We start from the raw sequence: 22,925 nt of genomic DNA, 5'->3' as shown, positions 1-22,925 counted from the left end.
GTCTCTGGAGACAAATCTTTTTCGTCCTGCCCAGCACGAATTTCTATCAATGGCTGTTCGTGTCTGTGGCACGACTGTTTTTATCGTGTCATTTTATATTTTGTTTTCTCATCGTTCTTTTCTATTTTTTGACCATTGTCGATTGGGGTTTGGGTTAGAATCACTTTCTGCGACTTCCTAACCCAAACCCCAACTCTAACCCCAACTCCAGGCGAGAATAGTTTTAAAAGCGGACGAAAAACATGTAGAAACAAATGCATAAAATAACATCCTTACGCAAACCCGGAATCTAACCCTAACCCCAAGCGACAATGATTTAAAAATAGAAAAGAACGATGAGAAAACAAAATATAAAATGACACGATAAAGAAAGTCGTGCCACAGACACGAACAGCCATTGATAGAAATTCGTGCTGGGAAGGACGAAAAAGACATTCGTCTCCAGAGACACGAAAACATCGGAAATTCGTGTCATCAAGCATGAATAAATTAATCAAAATTTTCGTTACTATAACACGACTTGCCTTGAGACTGTGTTGCAATTAAACAAGGCATGCTTAAAAAATTGAGACAGGACTACATTTAATTATGATTTGGCAAGTTATAAATTTGCTAGCAGTGCAGCTTGTAATTGCCAAACTCAATGCTGTGCACAAAAAAAGAAATGCAGATATTTTATGCCGGCACAAGCGGCAAAATCCACCTCAAGCGAGCGTAAAATGAATGGATTTTTATACGATATTTCAAAATGCCATAAAATCAGTGTGATGGAAACCCAGCTAATGTGCGTACCTTATTGAGGTACCAATAAGCACATTTTAGGTACAAAAGTGTCTGTTTTGAAAAGGTACCGGCCCAGTGACAACTTCTTTTCAACTTCTTGTACCTTAACATTTTCTGAGTGTGCTATTGCTTAAATAAATGGGAAGATCCCACAAAAATACTTGTCACCGTAGTTTATTAAAGCTGTTTTTCCGATTTTATTCTGTTTTTTTTTCACTTTGCATACAACTTCTTGGGCCTCATTTATAAAATACTGTGTAGAAACATTCTACATTTGATCTTACGATCATTTCTCCAAAATGCATACGTGTGATTCATAAACTGAACTTACGCACAGTATGCGTGTACCCCTTTCTTTCAGATGTGAAATTTATAAATCGCAAATGATCTTGAACTTGTGCGCAGCTGAGCAGTTTCAGACCTCCGCCTTTAAACGATGCCTAATTAATGTCATATACATACAGTATAAAAGAGCGCTTGTCAATGCTTAAACTCAATTTCGAGCAGCAAGAATGGCTTATATTGCCAAAAACCTGGAGCAATCAGATAAGCAAAAGTGCATACGTCCGCTCAGACCCTGACGTGGCGCTAAGCACTTTTCCAAGTCAAAGACAGTTTTTAAAAATATGAACTTTGACGCGGATTTTTGCGTACGATCAAATCGGTGCAGACGCACACTTTATATATGAGGCCCCTGGTACATACTGTATATGCTTGCAAAAACATATACAGTTTAATAGGTTGTATTGTGGGCTAAGACTTTTGCACAGTACTGTATACAGTATATATATTAAAGAGCACCTATTGTCCGATTCACATTTTTTCATTTCCTTTGGTGTTTAAGTGTGTATTAGTACATGTTAATGATATGCAAAAGGTACAAACCCCAAAGTAAATGGTGACGCAAGTTATCATCTCCAACGTAAATCTTTTCTTGGACTACAACAAACACACGGATTGTAGGCAACAGTTTACTTCCTGGGATTAGTGATGTAGACAAGGCGGACATTATCATAATTCCTCCCGTTTGGACTCACAGCCAGTAAGTTAACTCCTGTTAGCATTGCATTGTGACTGAATCTTTCAAACATGGTAAGGAGCGTCTGATTTCCGGCTGAAGCCAAAGGTATTCAGGCCAATCACAACGTACAAATTAATTGGCCAATCAGGGACACAGAGCTTTTTAAACGTTGTTTTTTAACCGTAAACCACGTGATCACGTTGTATTACACCAAATACACAAAATAGCGTTGTTTTTAGCAATGAAATAGGTGTTCTTTAAGATAAAGATCAAGATAGAGAAAGAGCCATCTAAATGTATGTGTGTTTCTCAGTTACTCCAAGCGTGTGGATTCAACCTGAGAATGACCTACCCCGAGAAGGAGAGAAGTTTTTCTTACAATGCGTTGGGAACGGAAATCCAGAGTAAGTCACACGCACATTCCCATTTTTGACTTTCATGTTTTATGTATGCAGCTATAAATGGTCAGCCTATTGATCTCCTTTCTCTATTTTACATACACGCACACACTTCTCTGTAATGCTATCACAGATGTAGTTGTGTTGATGTTATACGAGACACTGATACTGAAAGCGAGAGAAATCAGAGACGTCCATAGATAGAGCTGTTTTAAATACAGACCGTCTATAATCCTACAAGAACACTGCTTTGCTGAAGCCGGTGATGTTGTTCGGGTAGATTATGTTTTTGGTTACTTAAACCTGGTTTGATTGCATATATATCCGGAGGGTGCTGAAAGTGAAGGTATTGTAATTGAATATCACCCTCTGCTGGTGTAGGATTGCATTACAGCTCATTATGGCCCATGACATCCGTGTTGCATCCATTAGTACCTCGCAGACAGCTATTCAACCTCGTTTAGGCATTGTGTAGAGCAGGAGGCGTCAGATCCTCGCTCTATTTTTCCACTCAGCCGAACTCGGCTGATATTAAAATATGTACCTTTGCTGGCTCACTTTCGAAAGCGTATTTGTATAAAAACACATTAAAGCACATACAGTATGTGACAGAATATCAACCACTGTTAAATGTCAGTCACCACTGATGATTCCAAGATAGCCACTGGATGCTGTAACGGAACAGGACCGCAACCGCAAAACGATAGAGCCAGATTCGTTCCTGAGTGCAAACGCACATCGGGCCGAAGCCGTTTCTGGTCTGTTTTTCGAGGTGGTTGCGGATATGTGCCAGCGCCGATCCAGCACTGCCTGATCATCAGTATCGGCTCAGATTCGTATAGCAGATCTGGACCAAATCAGTGTCAGACACAGCTAATGTCTTTCGGTTACCTTTGGGAAAAGTGATCTGGGCCAGATCTGTAAAATGATATAAATACTGAACTGATGGTTTAAGCTGAAACCTCAATCTGGCACGGATCTGGTTCACAATCAGAAAACGTCTCTAAGATAGAAACGGAGGCAAGGGGCTTAAAACGGATCTGGGCCAAATGTTATTGCTATCTGGGTTGGGATGTATCTGATTTGTAACCATGTCCCAACCAGGGGCTACGTGATGTGTGTTGGGCATCAAGGATTTTTTAAGTCTTCTTAGTAAGCAAAATGATTGCAAAATTGATTTTAAACCAATGAGATTTCAATGTGGGCAGAGCTAACCAGACTCGACCAAAGTAGAAACCAAATGAAAATTGCGTTCACACTGGATTCACACCTGATCTTTATTTTTGCTATTCCATTTGGTGACGCCCATGTGGCACAAAAATGACACACAAAATGCTTTAAATTTTTTCAGCGTTGGCTCAAAAAGGGATAAACTCAAGCAGAATCATCATGCTCATGCAAACTGAGGGGCACGTGCCCCCTTGATTTAAAAAAAGTGGACTTTGCATGCAATCTTATCAATAAACCATATCAATAAAGCATCTATTCATCTGCTACTTGCTTTATAGGCAAAATATGTTAATTTCTCAGAGATTCTTCTTTCTGGACGCAATGAATTATTAATTAATTATATTACAAACCCAGACGCAACAGTGTTGGCGCCATCATCTGTGCTCGGTTGCAGGCACATTGCTGCATTTTGCCCTCTTAAAAAACTAGACATTAACTTGTCCGTTTGTGTGTCATTTGACCTGCAGGTCAAGAGTGTCACATTAAATGTTCACCTGCCTTTTAAATGACTTGACTTGACTTCACTTGACATGTGATCGAGCTTTGCTGTGTTATTGAGAGCCTGCAGTATATCCCCCTGTGATGTGCTTAGTTCTTTTGATAGTCCGCCAAATAGCAAATTCCTTCAATCTGCTCAATTAAACGACTCTTTCTGTTTTTCTTTTGATGTCAAATTTCAAAACGCTGTATATGCAATCTCTCTCCCCAACAGAGCCCTCTACGTTCGAGTGGGATAAGAAAGACGGAGAGCTCCCCCCGCAGGTGAAGGTGGATGGTGCGTTCTTGCGCTTTGAATCCCTTAACAAGACGGATAATGGCATTTACCTGTGCCAAGCTGATAATGGGATCGGCAGGGGGGACGGGTCGTACGCTCTCCTGGTGCAAGGTACTTAACGAAAAGATGGTGGTGGGGTCGGTGGTTTGTTCTTTGCTTTAGTCAGCATTTATTGTATTTCGGTTACTGTTTTACTTTCTCTACTTTCGTTTCTATTTTTGCATGACATCTTTTTATTTTGTCTTTTACTTTTTCTTTATCTCTTCATTATTATACTGTACTTTCCCAACATCTTCAAAGATTCAGACCTCTTTGGTTTCACCTCGCCTTCTTCCTTTCTTGCACTCACATCTTCATCTCATCCTTCCATTTTTACCTCAAGTGAAAGTGAAACGTTCCCCTCCACCACCACTGCTGTTCCTACATCTACTCCATCCATCTCCTTCACTTTCACTACTTCACCTCCAACCTCCCCCACACTGCCTCCTTCTTCTAAAATTCCCACCACCTCTCTTTCCAATGAACTCTTTCCAGATCTCTCTTCTGTTCCCACCCGCATGCCTGTGTCACCCCCATCCTCTACCCCTGCCACTCCATCATCTGTCTCCCAGCTAAATGGAGTTCGCACTTTTACAGGTAATCCATCATGCACACAAATACACGGTTTAACATGGCACATACACAATACACAGCAGTGGAACTGGTATATATTTGTGTGAACAAGCTTAAATTCTTTTAATGACATTTAGATTTCTGTATGTATGTGCACTTAAAAATGTTGGTTTACCTTAAAAAAGTGACCTGGTTGCCTTAAGATTTTGAGTTAATTCAACTTGAAAAGTATGAGTTGACACAAAATTTTACCCAGCTTTTTTGAGATAACTAATATTTTACAACCTGGTAACTTACATTAAGTTAAACAATTTTTACAGTGTATACAGTATAAACAGTGTATTACAGTACAGTACAACAGTTTTTACAGTATAAAGTAAATTGTTTCTTTAAGATTTAAACACACAGCACAGCCTTCTGTTAGTCTGTTGAAATTACAGTTGTATATTAAACAACAGATGTCCTCATTTAAATAGCTACTGCTGGTCGGCATACTATAGTCCTAACCCAGACAGCATGCAACCATTGAAGCAATGTAGAATATTGTTGATTTGTCCATTTTAGTCCCACTGAAGCAATATCACATTTGGGCCCTCCATTAATTTTTAAAAATATGTGAAGATCAAACAAGCCATCATTGTGGTGATCAGTGTTTGCTTCGGTTCGGCTCTTGACTCTTGTATTTTAATGTTAAGTTTTCTTTGGCAGTTGAAGCAGTGTTTTCAGATACATTTGTTGTTGCAAAGAAAACTAAGATCTAACTGAATCAGGTAGTTTAATTGTTGTAGGTTTACATAAAAAATAGTTCTTGTGTGTGCTAAAAAATGGGTGATTATGCAGTGCTAGATGGAGGCGCTGTCAGGTCTGTTATTTTCGGATTATAAAAATACACCAGCAAAGTTAAAATACTGAATCAATCTGACATCATTAATCAGTCTATGAGACTCAAAAATAGTGACAATCAACGAAAGAAACTTCATGCTCAAATGCATGCTGGGTATCAGCATAGTACTAAACTAATCCATGACTCCCAGCATGCATTGCAGTTGATCATTTTATCTGAATTAGTTTGATGATTGTCACCATTGTTGAAGTTTGGAGGATGATTGATGATGTCTAAGTTTGTCATTTTTTTCTGTTTACCTTGTCGCATTGCATTTACAAACCAGAACAATCATAAAAGAGTCCTCCTCATGTAAAGCATCTTCATTTTATATAATTTTGACGTCGACATAAAAAACAAGCAATTTAAATTTTACTTTGAGAGATATCTTTCAAAAATTTTACTTAGTAAAAGTCGAGAGTCAAGAGCTTAACTAAAGCAAACACGGATCACCATAGTGGTGATTTGTTGAATTTTCTATATTTTTCTATATTAATGGAGAGTGCAACCCTGATATTGATTCAATGCAATTAACATGGACAACTCGGCCATCTTTGGCATTGATTTAATGGTTTCTGCCTGCTCTCTTGTTATTTGGGAAGTATGTTTGTGGTAGGAATGACATGTGTACCCGGATACTTGAGTACATATTTGCCAGTAGTGAGTGATACTAAATACACAATAATTGCATTTTTTCAACTACAAAACTTTCCACCCTCATTAAAATCCAGTAACAGATGTACACAAATAAGCCAAATAGGACATTCTTTTTCATTTTAAGATCATCTATGGCATTTCTAAATGAATGTAAATTAGGTTTCATGTCCACAGACCAGCTAATGGTATGGGTGATAGACTGGAATATAGATGTAGGATCAGAACTCCCGTTAATACTTTGTTACTGGATCAACCTGAGTGTGTCAGTTTATAAGAGAGCAGGTTGTGTTTGTAATGTGAGAGAGATAAAGATGTATATTAAGATCTCCTGTGCTGTATATTAGAAGCGTGTTGAGCAGCATCTGCTGTCGGCTTTGACAGTAATGCCGGATTTAACCAGACGCGTTGCGCGGCAAAGCTTCCGATTATCCAGAATCACAATCTGACACCGTACCTCCTCTCCAGCAAACATTCGCTTCAATTATTTCATTATTTCGCCTCAAAAATCCTCTTTAATACTCGTCACAGATACTTATTTTTTGGACCCGCTCTGCGAACACACACACACACACAAACATGTGCACACATTCACCTCTTAAAAAATCTCTTTTTACATCGTTTCTCTTTGTTCCTTCTCTTTTTCACACTCTTGCTTCACAACTCATTCACGTGGCCCTTATCTATTCATCCATCCATCCACTCATCCACTCATCCATTCATCCCTTCATCCTCATGAGAAGAAGCTGAAGAGCTCCCCGCAGGTATTGTCATCTTTCTGCCTCACTCTTTCCTCCTTTCTGTTTTATTTCTTTCTCTTTCTGTATTTTCATGTCTTCTCAAGGGAATCACTAATGACATTTTAATATCTCAGTTGTTTCTCAGCAATGAGATTTAATGGAGTGCAGATGGAGACTTTATGTGTACTGTTACTCTGATTTTCTGCTGAAAAATTGCCTCTGACATCACATATATTACTATACTATACAGTAGGCAGAAATCAATATGCGAGTCAAGTAGATATGTCCAAATTCATATTATTGATAAACAGTATGAGACACAGTAAGTACCCGAATAACCCATTACTTCCGTATAGATTTTTAAGTGTGCTATCTATAAGACCAAGCTGAGGAGTCCCCAAATTTTAAAAGTGAATCAAATGAAAATCACAGAAATCTCGGCTCTTTAAGTGATTTAAAAACCCTAGTGATCTCACAAGTCTCTATCATGGAGTTGCACAAGAGATGCCAACACTTTCTCAAACTGTCGTCAGATTCATCAAAATATAACATTTAAATTTATGCATATTGCAGACACTTTTATCCAAAGCAACTTGAATGCATTATATGTCTTTTTATTACCTTTGTGTTGCTAACACATTGCAATACCAATTGCACCACAGGAAGAGCACAAAAAGATGACCTCAGACCATACAGTATACTATCTACATGATTTTATACTTTTTTTAATCTTACTGTATGCCATAATTGACAAATAATTTTGCTTTTAATTTCCTAAACATCAAAGAAAAATATTATGCTTTACAGTAAGACATAACTGAGAACTATGATACTATATAATTCAGTGCAATGAAAGGGCGACTTCTGAGCAATATACTGTATTTCCCCTTGCTTTTTGGAACTTTAAATGCATCTCTCTTGCTTTTCCGCGCTCTATCTCTCTTTCTCTCTCCCATCTGTTTGTCTGTTTGTCTCAGGGGTCTTAAGTGTATGACGGATGTGGGCGTTTTGGCTATAGCTTTTTCTGAATTGGTCTGTCATTATGCATATAGTTAATGGAGCAGGAACGTTGTTAATGAAGGCCAAACATTTTATATTACATTGAAGACATTAATATCAACTCAAATTTATTGGTTCATTAAAAGCTTACAATTGAATTATGTTGACATGGAAAACTGCATTTTACCCAGTTTGAAAACAATCTCGCATAGAAAAACTGAGAATGGAAAATATTGATGCTTGGGAAGTCCAAATCAATTTTTGCTTCAAGGGAGGTCTGATCATTTTTAGCCTGGTGACAAAAATGCACACAAAAGTGGTGCACACTCAGTTTCTCTGCTTTTGTCGTTTTCTTTTGGCTCTGGTCCACACCAAAAGCTAAAGTCTGAGGAAACACAGTTAGATTTAGATAAAGATGACTTAATGTGTAAGGTCAAGAGTAGTCAGCATTTTAAAAAATACAGCGATTTTGCCACAGTGCATCAGTACAATAATGCTACAAGATCTTTTGTGAAAGATTGTAGACCAGTCACCATAAACATTAGTGAGGGCGACTCCAGAGGTTAGCTCATCTTAGAAACCTGCCTGTCTGAAAAAAGTAAAGTAATATACCTTTAATAATCAACATTGGTACATTTAGACACTTTTCTATTGCATACCCCACGGGTTGGGTTGGGTTGGGTCGGGTCATAGATATATACCCTAGATGTCACCTTGGGGTTCTAAGCATGCGTCAAAACCGCCACCATCTTAGAACAGGGGTCTTGTCATAAGAAGTATCTAGGTAAGGCTATCTCCGCTTGTTAGGGATGTAACGGTATCAAAAAATCACGGTACGGTAGTATTTCGGTATGATGCCCATGGTACGGTAATTATTGAAACATTTGCAGGAAGAAAAAAAAAACAAATGAAGACTTGGAAAAACTCCCATAAGTTATTATTAAACAAGACTGAACATTACAATGTACAAAGTGTAGTTAAGTGTTTACAATTTTCATAAAAAGGACAAAAAAATTAAGTTTCATTTTAGTTTGTCGACTCCCAATCAGTCAGGTTTTAAGAATTGAGTGACTCCCTCAATTGACCTAGTTTTTATTATTATTAATATTAATGCTAATGCTTGGTACTCCTATGAAAGCAACGGTTGTGATTGTAGAATCAAGAAAAGATGATGGGTTTTAAGATGGGTCAATTCCTGAAAACAAACCAACCCAGTAAAAAATGAAAATTGCTTACTTATTGTAGCTGGACTTAGAGCTGAGGTCAGCTCACTTAATACAGGGGCGCGTTTCCCAATCGGAAGTCTGCAGCCTCTATGGGTCGCATTTGTAGGCTGCATACGTAATGAAGACCGTCTTATTTCAAAATATTAAAATTTTTCAAGTTGACTATTATTCTTATTTAATCGTATATTATTGTAACACGCTTATGACTTGCGAATGTAATACTCAGTTAACTTAAATACACCAGGCGTTTAATGACGGATGCAGCCTGCATATGCAACATAAGGAGGCTGCAACCTTCTAATTGCGAAACGGCATACACACTCTGCTCATTCACGGATTTACTCACTCGTTTTTTGAATGTCCATCACATTTTGTCCTTCCTCGTTTCTTGTCACAGCGAACACGAACTTTTTTGACACATCAGATTTAAAATCCGTGTTTCTTTTGCTTCCGCCATTGCCGCTCCACTTGTAGAGAGGCGTCAGAGTAGCACGCATGGGATTATGGGAATTGTAGTTTCCGCGTCCCTCCACTCGCTTTACTTGACCGGAAAAAAACTACACGTGTTGCCCGGAAGACCTAACGTTTTACCGATCATGTGACCACGGTGGTACAGGGAAAATCTTCTACCGCAATACCACGAAATTTATAATACCGTTACATCCCTACCGCTTGTACTTCGAATTCATGCACAATGCCGGACTTTTGTGCTGCGTATGGATGTTAGGGCTACTAGCTTATAGTTAAAAAAAGTAAATTTTCATAAAATCAAAACTTATTTTTTTTCTGGACTCAATGCTAAATACATGTCTGACTGTTGAAACGAACCAAAAGAAAACCAAGAAATCACGTTCATGACAATTTATGGTGATTTTATTTCTGTTTCACCATTGCCTACAATGACGCTGATGCGGGATTCCCCTGTTTCAAGATGGCGGCTCTAGTTGACGCATTCGGTCCAATGAACTACCGTAGCCAAGGCGACATCTAGTGTACATATCTATGGGGTCGGGTCAGCTCCACTCACTTTTGGGGGATTTTCCCATTGGGCAGTACGTAGTACCCAATACCTTTTTTAGTTATTGGTCTGAGAGAATCGTCACTACCAGCATCATCACTTAAAGCAAGATTAGCTTTCCCGTGCTTTCGCTGTCTCGAGCAAACCTGTTGTCATCTGTGCTTTATTGTAAGTTCCCAAACTCCCTTTTTCGTGTGAAAAACATCCACAGGCTGAGAATCAGGAACACCATACCAGTGTTTTCCTTGCAGTTGGTGGTGGCACATCCACAACGTGCACGTCTGCATGTATGCACAGCATTTTTGCAACTTAAATGAGATTCCGCTTAGCGGAGCGTGTCAACTGATTCCGTGGGTGTTTGTTCAGAAACTGTTATGTGAGACAGAGGTAGTGATGAACGCGATCTACAAACATCTATATGTGGTGGTCAATTTAGATTTTGTGGCGGACTGACTATTAAATGAATGAATGTATGGAATGTACACTGCATTCCAACGATGCTCGCTCCCACTTTTTGTATGATGTCACAACAGTAGGCAGTGCGAATATAAGACACGCCTATAATCCCTCCCACTCTGAACTGGTACTAAACTCAATGGAAAGCTAAACAAGCCAAAGTAAGGTGAGCTGACACGACTTGACCTGGGGGTACTATGCAATGGAAAAGTGTCATCAGAGGTAAATACTGGTACCTCAAAGGTTTGTACTGAATGGTACATATTAGGACCGTACCGTCCCAGTGACAATATTTGTATCTGTTTTATTCTAAATTTCAAAATCAAAGATTTCCAACTAGTGCATGGTTATTTAGCACAACAATTAAAAAGCAGTGGAATGCTTCTTATTTTGTGTGAACTGCCTCTTTTCTTCTTACATAGGTCTATACCAAGGGTTCTCAATCTTTTTTTAATTAAAAGCCCCCCTATTGTCGACTATAAAATTTGAAGGCCCTCGTATTCATGATTTCTATATAAAATATACTAGAGCTTGGCTTAACTAGACAGATCATATATTCATTACAAAAAAACCTAAGAAATATCTTGATTTTTAGTTGCTTTAGCTTGTTTAAATACTTATTCTTATTCTGAATAATTTTAGGTCATCTTGAGGCTCTCTTTGAAGTTAATTTAGGGCCCCTAGTGGGCCACGGTCCCCTGGTTGAGGAACACTGGTCTATACCAGTGGTTTTCAAACTGGGGGCCGGGGCCCCAATTTTATGACATTTTATGAAATACATTAATTTATCATGAATTCTGTGTAATTAAACCTAAGGCTACTAACCAAAAGCACTACTTTTTTGTACAATTTAATGTTTTTTTATTAAAATGTTGAGTTTTATAACTGTTTTTTGTCACAAATTTTCTTTGGGGGGCCGCGAAGGAATGCACCGTACACAAGGGGGGCCGCACGCTGAAAAAGTTTGGGAACCACTGGTCTATACAACAGATAAAGATTCCTTAAACTGTCTTCGTCTGGCTGTATGGTTCTATCAAGAATCTTTAACATCCACAACTTTTTATGTTGCAGTGTCAGAAAAAATGGTCCCAAGCTGTCACTGGTGCAGTACCCTCTTAAAAGGTCCTAATATTTTCCATTTAGGTACTGCTTACCTTTCAGAGGCGTCATGCCCATTCAGACTGAGGGGGCATGTTCCCCCTCGGTTTTTTGAGCCAATTGGATTTAGCATGTGTCCATTAATCTGTTACTTGTTTTTTAATCTGTTTAATATGCACAATATTTTCAATTCCTTGTCACTTTTCAGAGATTTTTGCCGTTTTGATAGTGTTTTGATCATGTTACATACTTTATTCTGGCGGCAGGCGCTGCAGTCAGCGCAGTCGCAGATGTCATCAGCGTCTGAGTGTGCTCACAAGCTTTGCTGTTGCTGCTGCATTTGGCTATCTGAGGAATTAAAACGTGTAAGAAACACTCACAACATTTCCAAACCCCAGTACGGTAATGTGCAGTTAACCTCCTCTGTGTAGAAAATGTATGGTTTTAAATGTGACCATCTCAACGTTATATTAGAAGAGATTTCTAGATTCATTTTCTTGGTACAACGCCAAAGTTCGCCAGAGTTCACGGGGTGCGGAATCGCACATGCTCATATATGAGGTAAAATTGAATGCAAAAATGCGGTCCTTTAATAATTTTATCTAAACATATTTTTTAAAATCATTATTGAACATTAAAAAATCAATCATGTGGCTATAGCTTATGTCATTTTCGTTGTTTATATACTTTATGGATTTAAAATTCCATTAATTTTATAGGATAATGCACTTGTTGTGCAAAATGCATTAATGACACAATTAAACAAGTCATTAAACAAAAAGTAAATAAACAAAACATGCCGTTTCAGATGTAAATATGATGCCATTGCCAATATGTCATTATTCCGATTGAATAGTATTTGATATGAAAGTTAGTCAACACTTTTATTTTTGTTCATATTGTTAGAAATGAAAGTGCCATGAAAAAGACTTAAAGCTCTGTAATATTTTGTTTGATGTCTGTGTATGCACAAATTTCTGTGAACTGTGCGCACTGTGCCCCCTTAAAAAAAAAAATTAGCATGCCGCCCCTGTTACCTTTGGTACCAATATGTACCTTTTGGGTATTAATATGCACTCTTTGGAACCAATACGTACCTTTGATGTACTAATGTGAACTCTTTAGGTAGAAAGCTGTGCTTTTTGTGAGGGTACCGCCTATGGACATATGTATCTGAATTACATACACTGTAAAAAGTTGAAGGGTTGGTTCAACTTTAAAAGTTACTTTAATTGGTTAAGTGAAAATTTAAGTTGAAAAAACGTTTCAATTGAAGTAATTTTTTGTTGATCCAACCTTTCAAATTTTACAGTGTATGTCCATCATCTTTCAGACGAACACATTCGGAGCAATTTTACAATGCCCTTGCTTTTCCAAGCTTATAACAGTATAAAACTGGAATCAGGAAACAATACTGAATTTAAATCCCAAAAAGTGCATTTATCCTTCACATAAGTAATCCACACAGCTCCAGGGGGTTAATAGAGGTCTTCTGCGGGTAATCAATGCAATTTTGTTAGAAAAATGTCCACGTTTTAAAGTTCATTTAAAAAGCAACTATGGTCCGATTCACGCTTTTTAAATTTCCTTTGGTGTGTAAGTGTGTATAAGTACATGTTAACGATATGCAAAAGGTACAAACCCCAAAGTAAACTCTATTCTTGGACTTCAACAAACACACGGATTGTAGGCAACAGTTTACTTGCTGGGCCGGATGATTTAGACAAGACCGACATTATTATAATTCCTTCCGATTTGACTCATAGCCTGTAAGTTAAATCATGTCAGCATTGCATTAAAAAGCGAATCTTTAAGAAATGGTAAGGAGCGTCACATTTCTGTCTGATGTCAGAGGTATTCAGGCCAATCACAACGTACAGATTAGCTGGCCATTCAGGGACACAGAGCTTTTCAAATCAATGAGCTTTGTATAAAATCAGAGCGTTTGAGGAAGGGAACTACTACTAATATCTGGAACTACAAAAATGTACTGTATATGGAATACTATAGTGTTTTTAACCATAAACCACACAAACACATTGTATTATACCAATACACAATATAAGTTGTTCTTTAGCAATGAAATAGGTGCACTTTAACTATAATAGCTAGCATCCACTAAAGACGCTGGTAGCTTCCTGTAACAAGCTATAGAAAACATTTTTGCCATTTCTTTCTGACAGTGTGCACAAAAGTTTATTATTAACTTAAAAGCATAAAAAGGTCTTAAAAGGTTCTTTGGAGAACCAAACATGCTTCTGTGGCATCACTTTAAAGACCCTTTCAGAATCTTAATTTGTAAGACTGTTTAACTTTAATGCGTAAAGGTACTGACTTAATAATGTTAGCAGAGTTTAATATATGTGTTTTTTAAACTGTAAATGTTATCACACAAACATATGTGATGTCAATAAAGACCCCTTCAAAAGAGACATCAGAAATTTTCCCCCCAGTAATCTCTCCATGACTCTTTTGGTGTCACTCAGCACTCATTTTGTTTGTCCTCATCCTCTCTCTACTCTCATCCTCTCAGTTTTTTCTTCTCCTGAAGCGTCAGGACGACTGTTAACTTGTCTCGTTTGATGGAGTTTTGTTTGAGGAGGAGACAGAGAGATTGCCCTGTGGGTGGGAGGGACGGATGTCGTTCACGCTCTCTGAGTCCGGGCGAAGTCACTGAAGCTCATGATGGACTCTTTGCTGAAATCTCGCTTTCGATTATTCATGTGGTTATTTCAAACAGAGGTCAGCCGCTATTGGGGTTTCGCGGTAGATTGAAAATGACGCTGTGCCATAATTGCCCGGCCCATTAGAAATATTCTCCGTACATCATATAAACAGTTCGCTCGTGCCTAATGTGAGATAATGGGAAACGAGACCTGTGCATCGTTTCCGAATAACATTCGGGCAGAAATAGCTATCAGCGGTTATGATCTCTTGTGAGGTATTTCTGTTCGGTTTGTTTGCTCGGAAATGTCAAGGGCTCTCTGAGATCGCTTGAAAGTGTTTCTCGTGATTATATCAGTATTCTATATCAGGGCTAAAGGGTAAAAATTGCTTTGCAGGTGCAGTGCGATGTTTTTCGTCAATTCGCAGTCAGAATAATTAATTTCTGTTAATATAAATTCAAATGAATAATATTGTTTATGATAAAAGAATATGCAGATGGTTGTTTCCCCCGTTCACTTTCATTCAACAATGCAAAGCTTTCTCGGAGTCAGAGGAAGGTTTGCATAATGATGAACACGCTGAATTTTCATGCCAATTGTGACCCTTTGTTGCATGACATTTGGTGTGAAAAGGCTTTAAATTGAAGTACTTTGACTTACATTCAAAATCACACTGCACATTTCCAGCCAAAGCTGGAGGAACAACAACATAAAGGAACCGTTACAATATATCTAACTTGGTAAACTTAAAGCTTTCACATAGTCTGGAAGCGCCACATATTTTACCCATCTATACCATTGTTAAAACCTCCTCCAATGTAAAAACATTTGTTGTATAGCTCTTCACTCTTGCTGTTTATGTTCAAAAATGTCTCGGGGGCGTGCACACCAAAACTTTTAAACGCGGCTGAAACGCCTGGAGGACGCCGCATGCCAGCTGTTTTTTCAGCTGAGCGCCAGCTTTCTTCAGTTGAGCACATTGGTAGCTGTGATACTTCAGCTGTGAGCCGGTTGGTTGCAGTGGTAATGTCCCGCCCCTCCACTGTGATTGGACGACCGTGTGAGAACTGACATTGAGGAGCAGAGCTTTTCACCCAAAGTTACAATTTTTCAACTCTTGGCGCTCAGTGGTGAGCGCAGAAAAAAACGCAGAGCGCAGAAAAAAACGCCAGCTGCTGGCTTATTTGAAAAATGCTGAGCTTCCATTGGAAAGAATTGAAAACATGCACCGGCCACGAGCGTAAAAGCTTTGGTGTGCACGCCCCCTTACTTTTTACTTCTAAGGAACTGTAGCTGAATAATAAAAAAAAAAGTTTATTTACAAATTAAATAAAATAGAAAAGCTCCATCATATCTCCATTGTAATATCAAGTCGCCAAAGCAGTATTTTTACAGTTTGACTTTTCTGTGTTTCAGCTAGGGCTGTAACGATTAATCGTACAAATGTGCGTTTTCTCAATGAATGAATTGTAATGAATTATGGTGAAATCCCGGCACATCCAAAAGCCAGGGGGCGCTCTCGTGCAGAAACACTCTTTGTGCCACAGAAGAAGTAGCATTACACACGCTACTCCAGGGCTGTTTCTCAATTCCAAGAACGCAAAGAACGGACTTGCGTTCTCATGAAGATTGGTCTTGCCAGGCGACCTTGGAAGAACGAACTCAGAAGGTCGCGAGAACACAGAACGCACCTGTGAGAATTGATATGTGTGCGATCTTCCTGTTGGTCACCTCACGTCCGCCATTGTTTTGCCGAAATGACTTCTATGGCGTAAAGCGATTTCAGCGCGCAAGTCTGCACTCAATGCATCCTCGATATCAAGAACACATCCGGGTATTTTCATGCGTCCTCTGTACTTGCGTTCTTAGAAATTGGATTTGAACTTCAATGGTTAATGATGACGTAGAGCGAGAACACAAGGATGCAAGATCGCTGCAGAACGCATATTGAGAAACAAGCCGTTTCTCAATATGCGTTCTTGTCTGTACTTGCGTTCTTGTGGACTTGTGAAACGTCATCAGTCGCGGCCCAAGTACTGTTCCAATTCAAAGTTCGCATCAAGCCCAAGTTCACATAAAATCCCCGGATGTGTTCTTGATCCGCCCATTTTATCGAGGATGCATCAGAGGAGACTTGTGTGGACTTATGACAGCGAAGTTTCCCAGAATGCATTTCGCGTCAGGAGTTCGTTCTTCCGAGTCTGAACTTGCAAGTTCGAACTACGAAGGACACAAGTCCGAGTTTGCTGTACTTGGTATTGAGAAACGGCTACAGCCTAGATGTCGCCTTGGGGTTCTAAGCATGCGCCGCCATCTTGAAACAGGGGTCTTGTCATAGGATGTAACTAGGTAATGCTACTATCTCCACCTGTACTTTGAATTCATTGACGATGTCGGACATTTGTGCTGCGTATGGATGTTAGGCCTACTAGCACTATGCATTATAGTTAGAAAAAGTAGATTTTCATAATATCAAAACTTACATTTTTTTCTGGACTCAATGCTAAATACATGTCTGACTGTTGGAACGAAGAAAAAAAATGTAGAAATTCGCATTCATGCCGATTTATGGTGATTTTATTTCCGTTACATCATTGCCTACAATGACGCTGATGCAAGGCTTCCCTGTTTCAAGATGGCGGCTTTATTTGACGCATTCGTTCCAATGAACTGCCGTAGCCAAGGCGACATCTAGTGTATATATCTACATACAAACGCTATTCCAGGAATTGTATATCGCTATTCTTCAAATTGTTTCAGGTATTTTCATGATAATAAAGAATATTTTGAATGATTTTGTTTAACAAGTGTTGCTTTTTTAAAATGCACGTTATAATAATGATTAGGACTTCCTACTGAGCAAATGCCGTAGTACACGCACAAGCTGTGGATGAAACACAGAATCCATTCAAAATCGATTCTGAATCGATTTCAGAGGCATTTTTAACAGGACACACGATTAATCTTTGCAGCCCTAACGTTTGTTCAGCCTTAAAGTCTCTCACACCCTTCTCTGATTTTCTTTGCACAGCGTTGACTCTCTATTTGTCTTTCTGTCCACATCTTAGACCCCACAGCGATCTCCACCTCTTTGGGTGTGGACCACGCAGTGATTGGTGGAGTGGTGGCTGTCATTGTCTTCATCCTGCTTTGTCTTCTCATTGTCCTTGGCAGATACTTAATCAGACACAAAGGTATGTCACACACAAACACAATATTTGTATCAGATGCACAGATATCCAATACATACAATTCTATTCACTGACAAAACACACCATCCTAATCAGACACAAAGATATCCCTTTCTCTCTTATACGTATACACACGCGCACATACTGTAAAGAGACACAGACAGCACAGCCTTAATCAGACACAAAGAGATAACACACAAACACACACACCTACACCTGGGGCGTCTGGAGGACTTATAACCCTCTGGGGCTTTGTTTAAATTCCTGTCGGCAGGTCTGGCAGCATCCTGCCTCATCAGCAGCTTTATATAATAAGAAACTGTTGATGCTTAAATGGAAGAAAAAAATATTTAAAAAAATATTAAAATAAACAAACACATTCTTGACACTTGACTTGAGAGCTCGTTGTTGAATAGGACATTATACTTGTAAATGAGCCACGTTTTACTGCAGCTGTGCTCCAAAGAAAAGCATAAGTAAATGGAAAAGAAAAATTGTCTAGGTAACAATGCAATAAAATGAATAAATAGCTGTTCCTCCTATGAATACAGCAAAAGTGGACAAACTAAGGCCACAAAGTTTACAAGGGTGCATCATTAAAGGTGGGGTCCACGATTTCTGAAAGCCAATGTTTACATTTGAAATCAACTAAACACGTCTTTACCCCAATAGAATCTGGACCTTCTTTTGATAGACCCGTCCCACACATACGCAACCCAGGCAACGATGTCGGTTAGTAGACATGCTTTGGTTTTAGTACTCATCCCGACTCCCTTTTTCAAAGCGTTTCTCAAAAATCATGCACGCCGCCTTTAATGTTATATTACATTAAACTTCACATAATGTGCCAGAGATGTGCATATCAATTGTACTGTATCTAACAGTATGACAATTGTTTTTGTAGATGCTGTAGAAACTGGATATTAAAATAAACACATTTGTGACCCTGTCTGTGAAACCCAGCTAAAGTCATTTACTGTTTTCTACATAAAATCATCTTACATAATGTAAAGAACATTCTGTAAAAATACAACCTTGATATCTTTAATATCGACTGAGTAAGGTCATGTCAAAGATTAAAATAATAGTAAAGTTACTGAAATCAAACTTTGAGGCGCCTGATATCAAAATTAGATTATGCAACACAGTCTGAAGGTGAATTTTGCCTATTTTATGAGGTGAATAATTTGCATTTGTGCATTTTTTATAAATTTGCTTGGGGTAGGGGCGTGGTTAGGGGTGGGGTTTCATTAATGTATAATAATCTAACGTTTTTGTATTATTCACTTTATACAAATTCAAATGAATTAGGGGAAATCTGGGGCAAAAGTAACGCGGGATAAACTGTGACTACATTTGCATCCCCAACTATGACAGCATTTTTAGCCAGCAACCCTTAACAAAGCTGACAAATATTGCATTATTGTGTCTTTGTTTCCCGCATGTAGATCCAGAAAGCTGTTTTCGACCATAAGCAAATTCCTAAAGCGGTAATTTTTTTCTTATAACACGTTGCGTTTCGCATTTCATGTGTTAAAGTACTGATTAATCTACATGTTATTTAGTGCAGTAACACATCATGAAGTTTGCCAGAATAAAAGTAAATTGAGTTTACATGTCAGCAGTTCCTGTCAGGACAAAATTAACACTTGTTACTTTTGTCCCGCTGCTAAAACTGTTGCATCATGTTACGAATTTATATTATGGTAATTCAATTACATTTTCAGTGTTTATACTGTTGAAAAAATGTTTTATTCTCAACAATTCAAGTTTGTACTGTCGTATTGCTTTTGTACTGAGCCCCTAAGGTGACATTGTAGTAAAAAAATCTAAAGTTTAGTTTCATGTGCTCGCGTGAAACTTTCATGTGTTCACGCGAAACCTTCATGTGCAGATTTTTTTTAAAGTTTAGTTTTCGCATGCACATGTGAAACTTTCACCGCGCACTCGAAACTTTCACGTGCGCACGCAGAAGTTTCACATGAGCATGCGGTAGTTTCACGTGCGCATGCGAAACTAAACTCGATAGTTTCATGTGGGCACGCGATAGTTTCACTTGAGCACGCGAAAGTTTCACGTGAGCATGCGAAACTAAACTTTAAAAAAAATTTATCTGCACATGAAGGTTTCGTGTGAGCACATGAAAGTTTCATGTGAGCACATGAAACTAAACTTTATTTAATTTTTGCAAGATAAACAATAAAATGTGTTTGCAGTTCCATATTAACAAGTTAATAGTCATGTATATTTACTAGAGATGAGCCGGATACTCGGCTGAAACGAGTATCCGGTACGGATAAAGCACTTCTGCCGAGTACGAGTATTATACGAGTAATACGAGTCAATATCTGTGCTCGGATTAAATGAAAATCATCATTGGGTAGCTGATTGTGTCAGCTTTCTGTGATAGGCTAGTAGTAACAGCGCCGCCCCTCCCCTACACAAATACAGATGTATTGTGTTGCTGTGTGTCCGCTCTGCTCATTCACACACAGAAAGCTCTCTGTCTCTCTCCCTCAGTCACTCGTTCGCGGTTCTTTTCCGTTAAAGTTTAGGGTTTCTTTAGCTTTTTACTTCGGGTTGTAACGTTAAAATACGTACTAACCAGCAGAGTTACTCTCTCTCTCTCTCTCTCTCTCTCTCTCTCTCTCTCTCTCTCTCTCTCTCTCTCTCTTGTCAGTTTTTTCTCTGACACTTTTTTGCTGTATTTCATAAAAAATAAAGGTAGTAAGTTAAAGTTAATGTTATAAATATTACAAATTAATTAAGCTACACACACTCTCCCTCTCTCTTCCTCTCTCTGCCAGTCATCTAAGTTTTTTCGTTTTAACCATCAGCTGGCTTTAACCAGTTTTTTTTTTACTTTACGCACTGAGTGTCTGACACTTTTTGCTGTATTTCATAAAATATAAAGGTAGTAGTGGTATAAATAAAAAATAATATTACAAATTAAGCTACACACACAAACAAACACTCTCTCTCTCCCTCTTATGATCAGTGATACAGAAATATAACAATTTCTGATCAACCCATATATTAATTGCATGCTTAAAATAACATACCGCTTAAAGCCCCGCCCATTTCAAGACAAACCCCGCCTACTTCCGGGTTAGACCACACCCACTCCGAGTACAGAAACAGATAATTCATATGGTTTACAGATACAGATACAGATAATGCTGTACTCGCCCATCCCTAATATTTACTAAACACAAGTGTAACACAAAAATCTATCTTGTTTTGTTGTGTTACTTTTGACCCACATGTGTGTTACTTTTGTCCCAGGTGACAGGGTCAAAAGTAACAATTGTGCTACTTATGTTCAAAGTTAAATTATAAGTCATTTTACATTTGTTCAAAAATTCACCTGGTATTTATAGACCGCACTTGTGTGAGTTATTGACCACAGCAAAGATATATATCTGTGTCTAAAACATTATCTTTAAAAATTCAGTTTTTCTTAAAAATAGTTTGCCCCTGCTCTACCCTACCTAACTTATAAAATAGGCTAAGGATTCCTTTGAGATCAGGTTGGATTATGAGACTTTAGCCTGGATTTCACAGACAAGATGCAAAATGGAAAAGAACAGACAAGATGCACAATCACAATTACAATGTTTTACATTGATTCGAAAAAATGCTGCCTTCTCTGTTCTTGTGTTTAAAAACATAATAGATGCTGATTTTTCATGCCAATCTCAAGGTTTAAAATGTTATTGATTTTACATCTAACAATATACTTGTACATTACCCATAACTTCTGATTTCTTTTATGTCTGATTGCTTTCAGTTCTAAAAGTTAGAGTATCTCCACACAATACATTTGATTCTTTTCTTTTAAAAGAGTAAATGATATACTTCTTTCCAGGGCACAAGCAGCAGTTAATAAAGACTGACAGACTGTTTTACTGCGGGAGACTGTACAGTACTACAGCTGTGCCGCATCTCTCTCGGTGTATCATCTGCCACTTACAGCGCAGAACTCGAGAGCTTGTTGAAAAATATCTATGTTGATTTAAAGGGTATGCTTTCAAGGTTAGGAAAAAGATATGTAGGGCTTCAAAGGAATAATTTTAATAGGAATTATAGGCCTATTCAAGGTGCATTAAGTGTTTCTGTTGATCAGTTGTTACCTTATTGTGTTAGCAGAGCAAATGCCATGGGATTGATTCTTATGTACTATAAGTCGATTTGAAATAAAGCTGTAAATGGGCCATTTCACAGAATGGGTGCTGTTCATGTTCACAGGTCCTTATATGTAAAAAAATGAAAGAAAATTAACTCTAGAATGGATTTATTATTAGCCAAGTGTCTTGCACATTACGTCTATTGGCGTCTTTGCATTGACTTATTTAATCTTCTCACCAAAACGCTGAATTTGCATTTGGTGTGTGTGCCACATTACTCAGTTAGTATTAAAGATATCAAGATGATACATTGATTTTATATAAAAATGTACAGAAATTTGCGGGGGGCGATGCGAATGACGCTAATTGCGATTGCCACGAAAACACGTGCTATTTTCAAACGCGTCTTCGCAGAAGTTGAAAATATTCAACTCAAGCTAAAAATTCGCATCACATGAAATTTAATCCCAAGAGTAATCTAGAGCGAGGAACGCAATGCTTCGTGTTTGTGTGTACACAGCTTGACGCGCACTAATTCATGGGCGAGAGGACGTCTTTTTTTATGTTTATATAGCCTACAACTGTCTACAAACATTAATAATATTAACATTGCTATACATCGTTTAAAAGGTCAAGGGTTTAGCGCCAGTTTATAGTCTCTGTGTTCAGATACAGATGCTCTCATAAATGTAGTATTTTGTGACAAAAATCCAGATGACAACATACAAAATATAAACACGACTTCTTACCTTTGTGTTGATTTAACGATCGCGAGTCTGCTTCAGATGTGTGAATAACCCATGAGATGTGTGAATAACCCATGAAAACCGTCGAATGGTTTGGGCTAGAGTGGTTTTCAAGAGGTTAAGGCCATGTCAAAGATTTGATGAATTTTGTTCTCAGGAAATCATGTTTTTGAGAATTTTCAATTTAAAAAACAAGCTAATATTTAACACTGCATCACAATTGAACCATACTTTGCCTGTCTATGTGTTATATAACAAGTCTGTCCTGTTTTCTATAATATAGGATTTTCTAAAGGTCTTGT

At 38.2% G+C, this 22,925-nt stretch overlaps 1 protein-coding gene across 5 annotated transcripts in view; it reads left to right on the top strand.

Annotated features, from left to right (window-relative positions):
- The window catches only part of cadm3 (cell adhesion molecule 3), a 133,673-nt gene that overhangs the window by 96,968 nt on the left and 13,780 nt on the right, over positions 1 to 22,925 (top strand). For 3 of the 5 annotated variants that reach the window (XM_073856069.1, XM_073856060.1, XM_073856063.1), the window contains exons 7-11: positions 2,118 to 2,209; positions 4,147 to 4,318; positions 4,742 to 4,843; positions 7,100 to 7,120; positions 17,628 to 17,753. In XM_073856069.1, coding sequence (XP_073712170.1) covers positions 2,118 to 2,209; positions 4,147 to 4,318; positions 4,742 to 4,843; positions 7,100 to 7,120; positions 17,628 to 17,753 — 513 coding nt within the window. The remainder of the gene's footprint in view (positions 1 to 2,117; positions 2,210 to 4,146; positions 4,319 to 4,741; positions 4,844 to 7,099; positions 7,121 to 17,627; positions 17,754 to 22,925) is intronic. The other 2 variants (XM_073856075.1, XM_073856079.1) reach the window with 2 other exon arrangements.

The sequence above is a fragment of the Misgurnus anguillicaudatus genome, chromosome 2, assembly GCF_027580225.2.
Source record: "Misgurnus anguillicaudatus chromosome 2, ASM2758022v2, whole genome shotgun sequence".
Classification (NCBI taxonomy): Eukaryota; Metazoa; Chordata; class Actinopteri; order Cypriniformes; family Cobitidae; genus Misgurnus; species Misgurnus anguillicaudatus.
The sequence above is the reverse complement of the archived record's forward strand: the minus strand, read 5'-3'. Positions and strand labels throughout refer to the sequence as shown.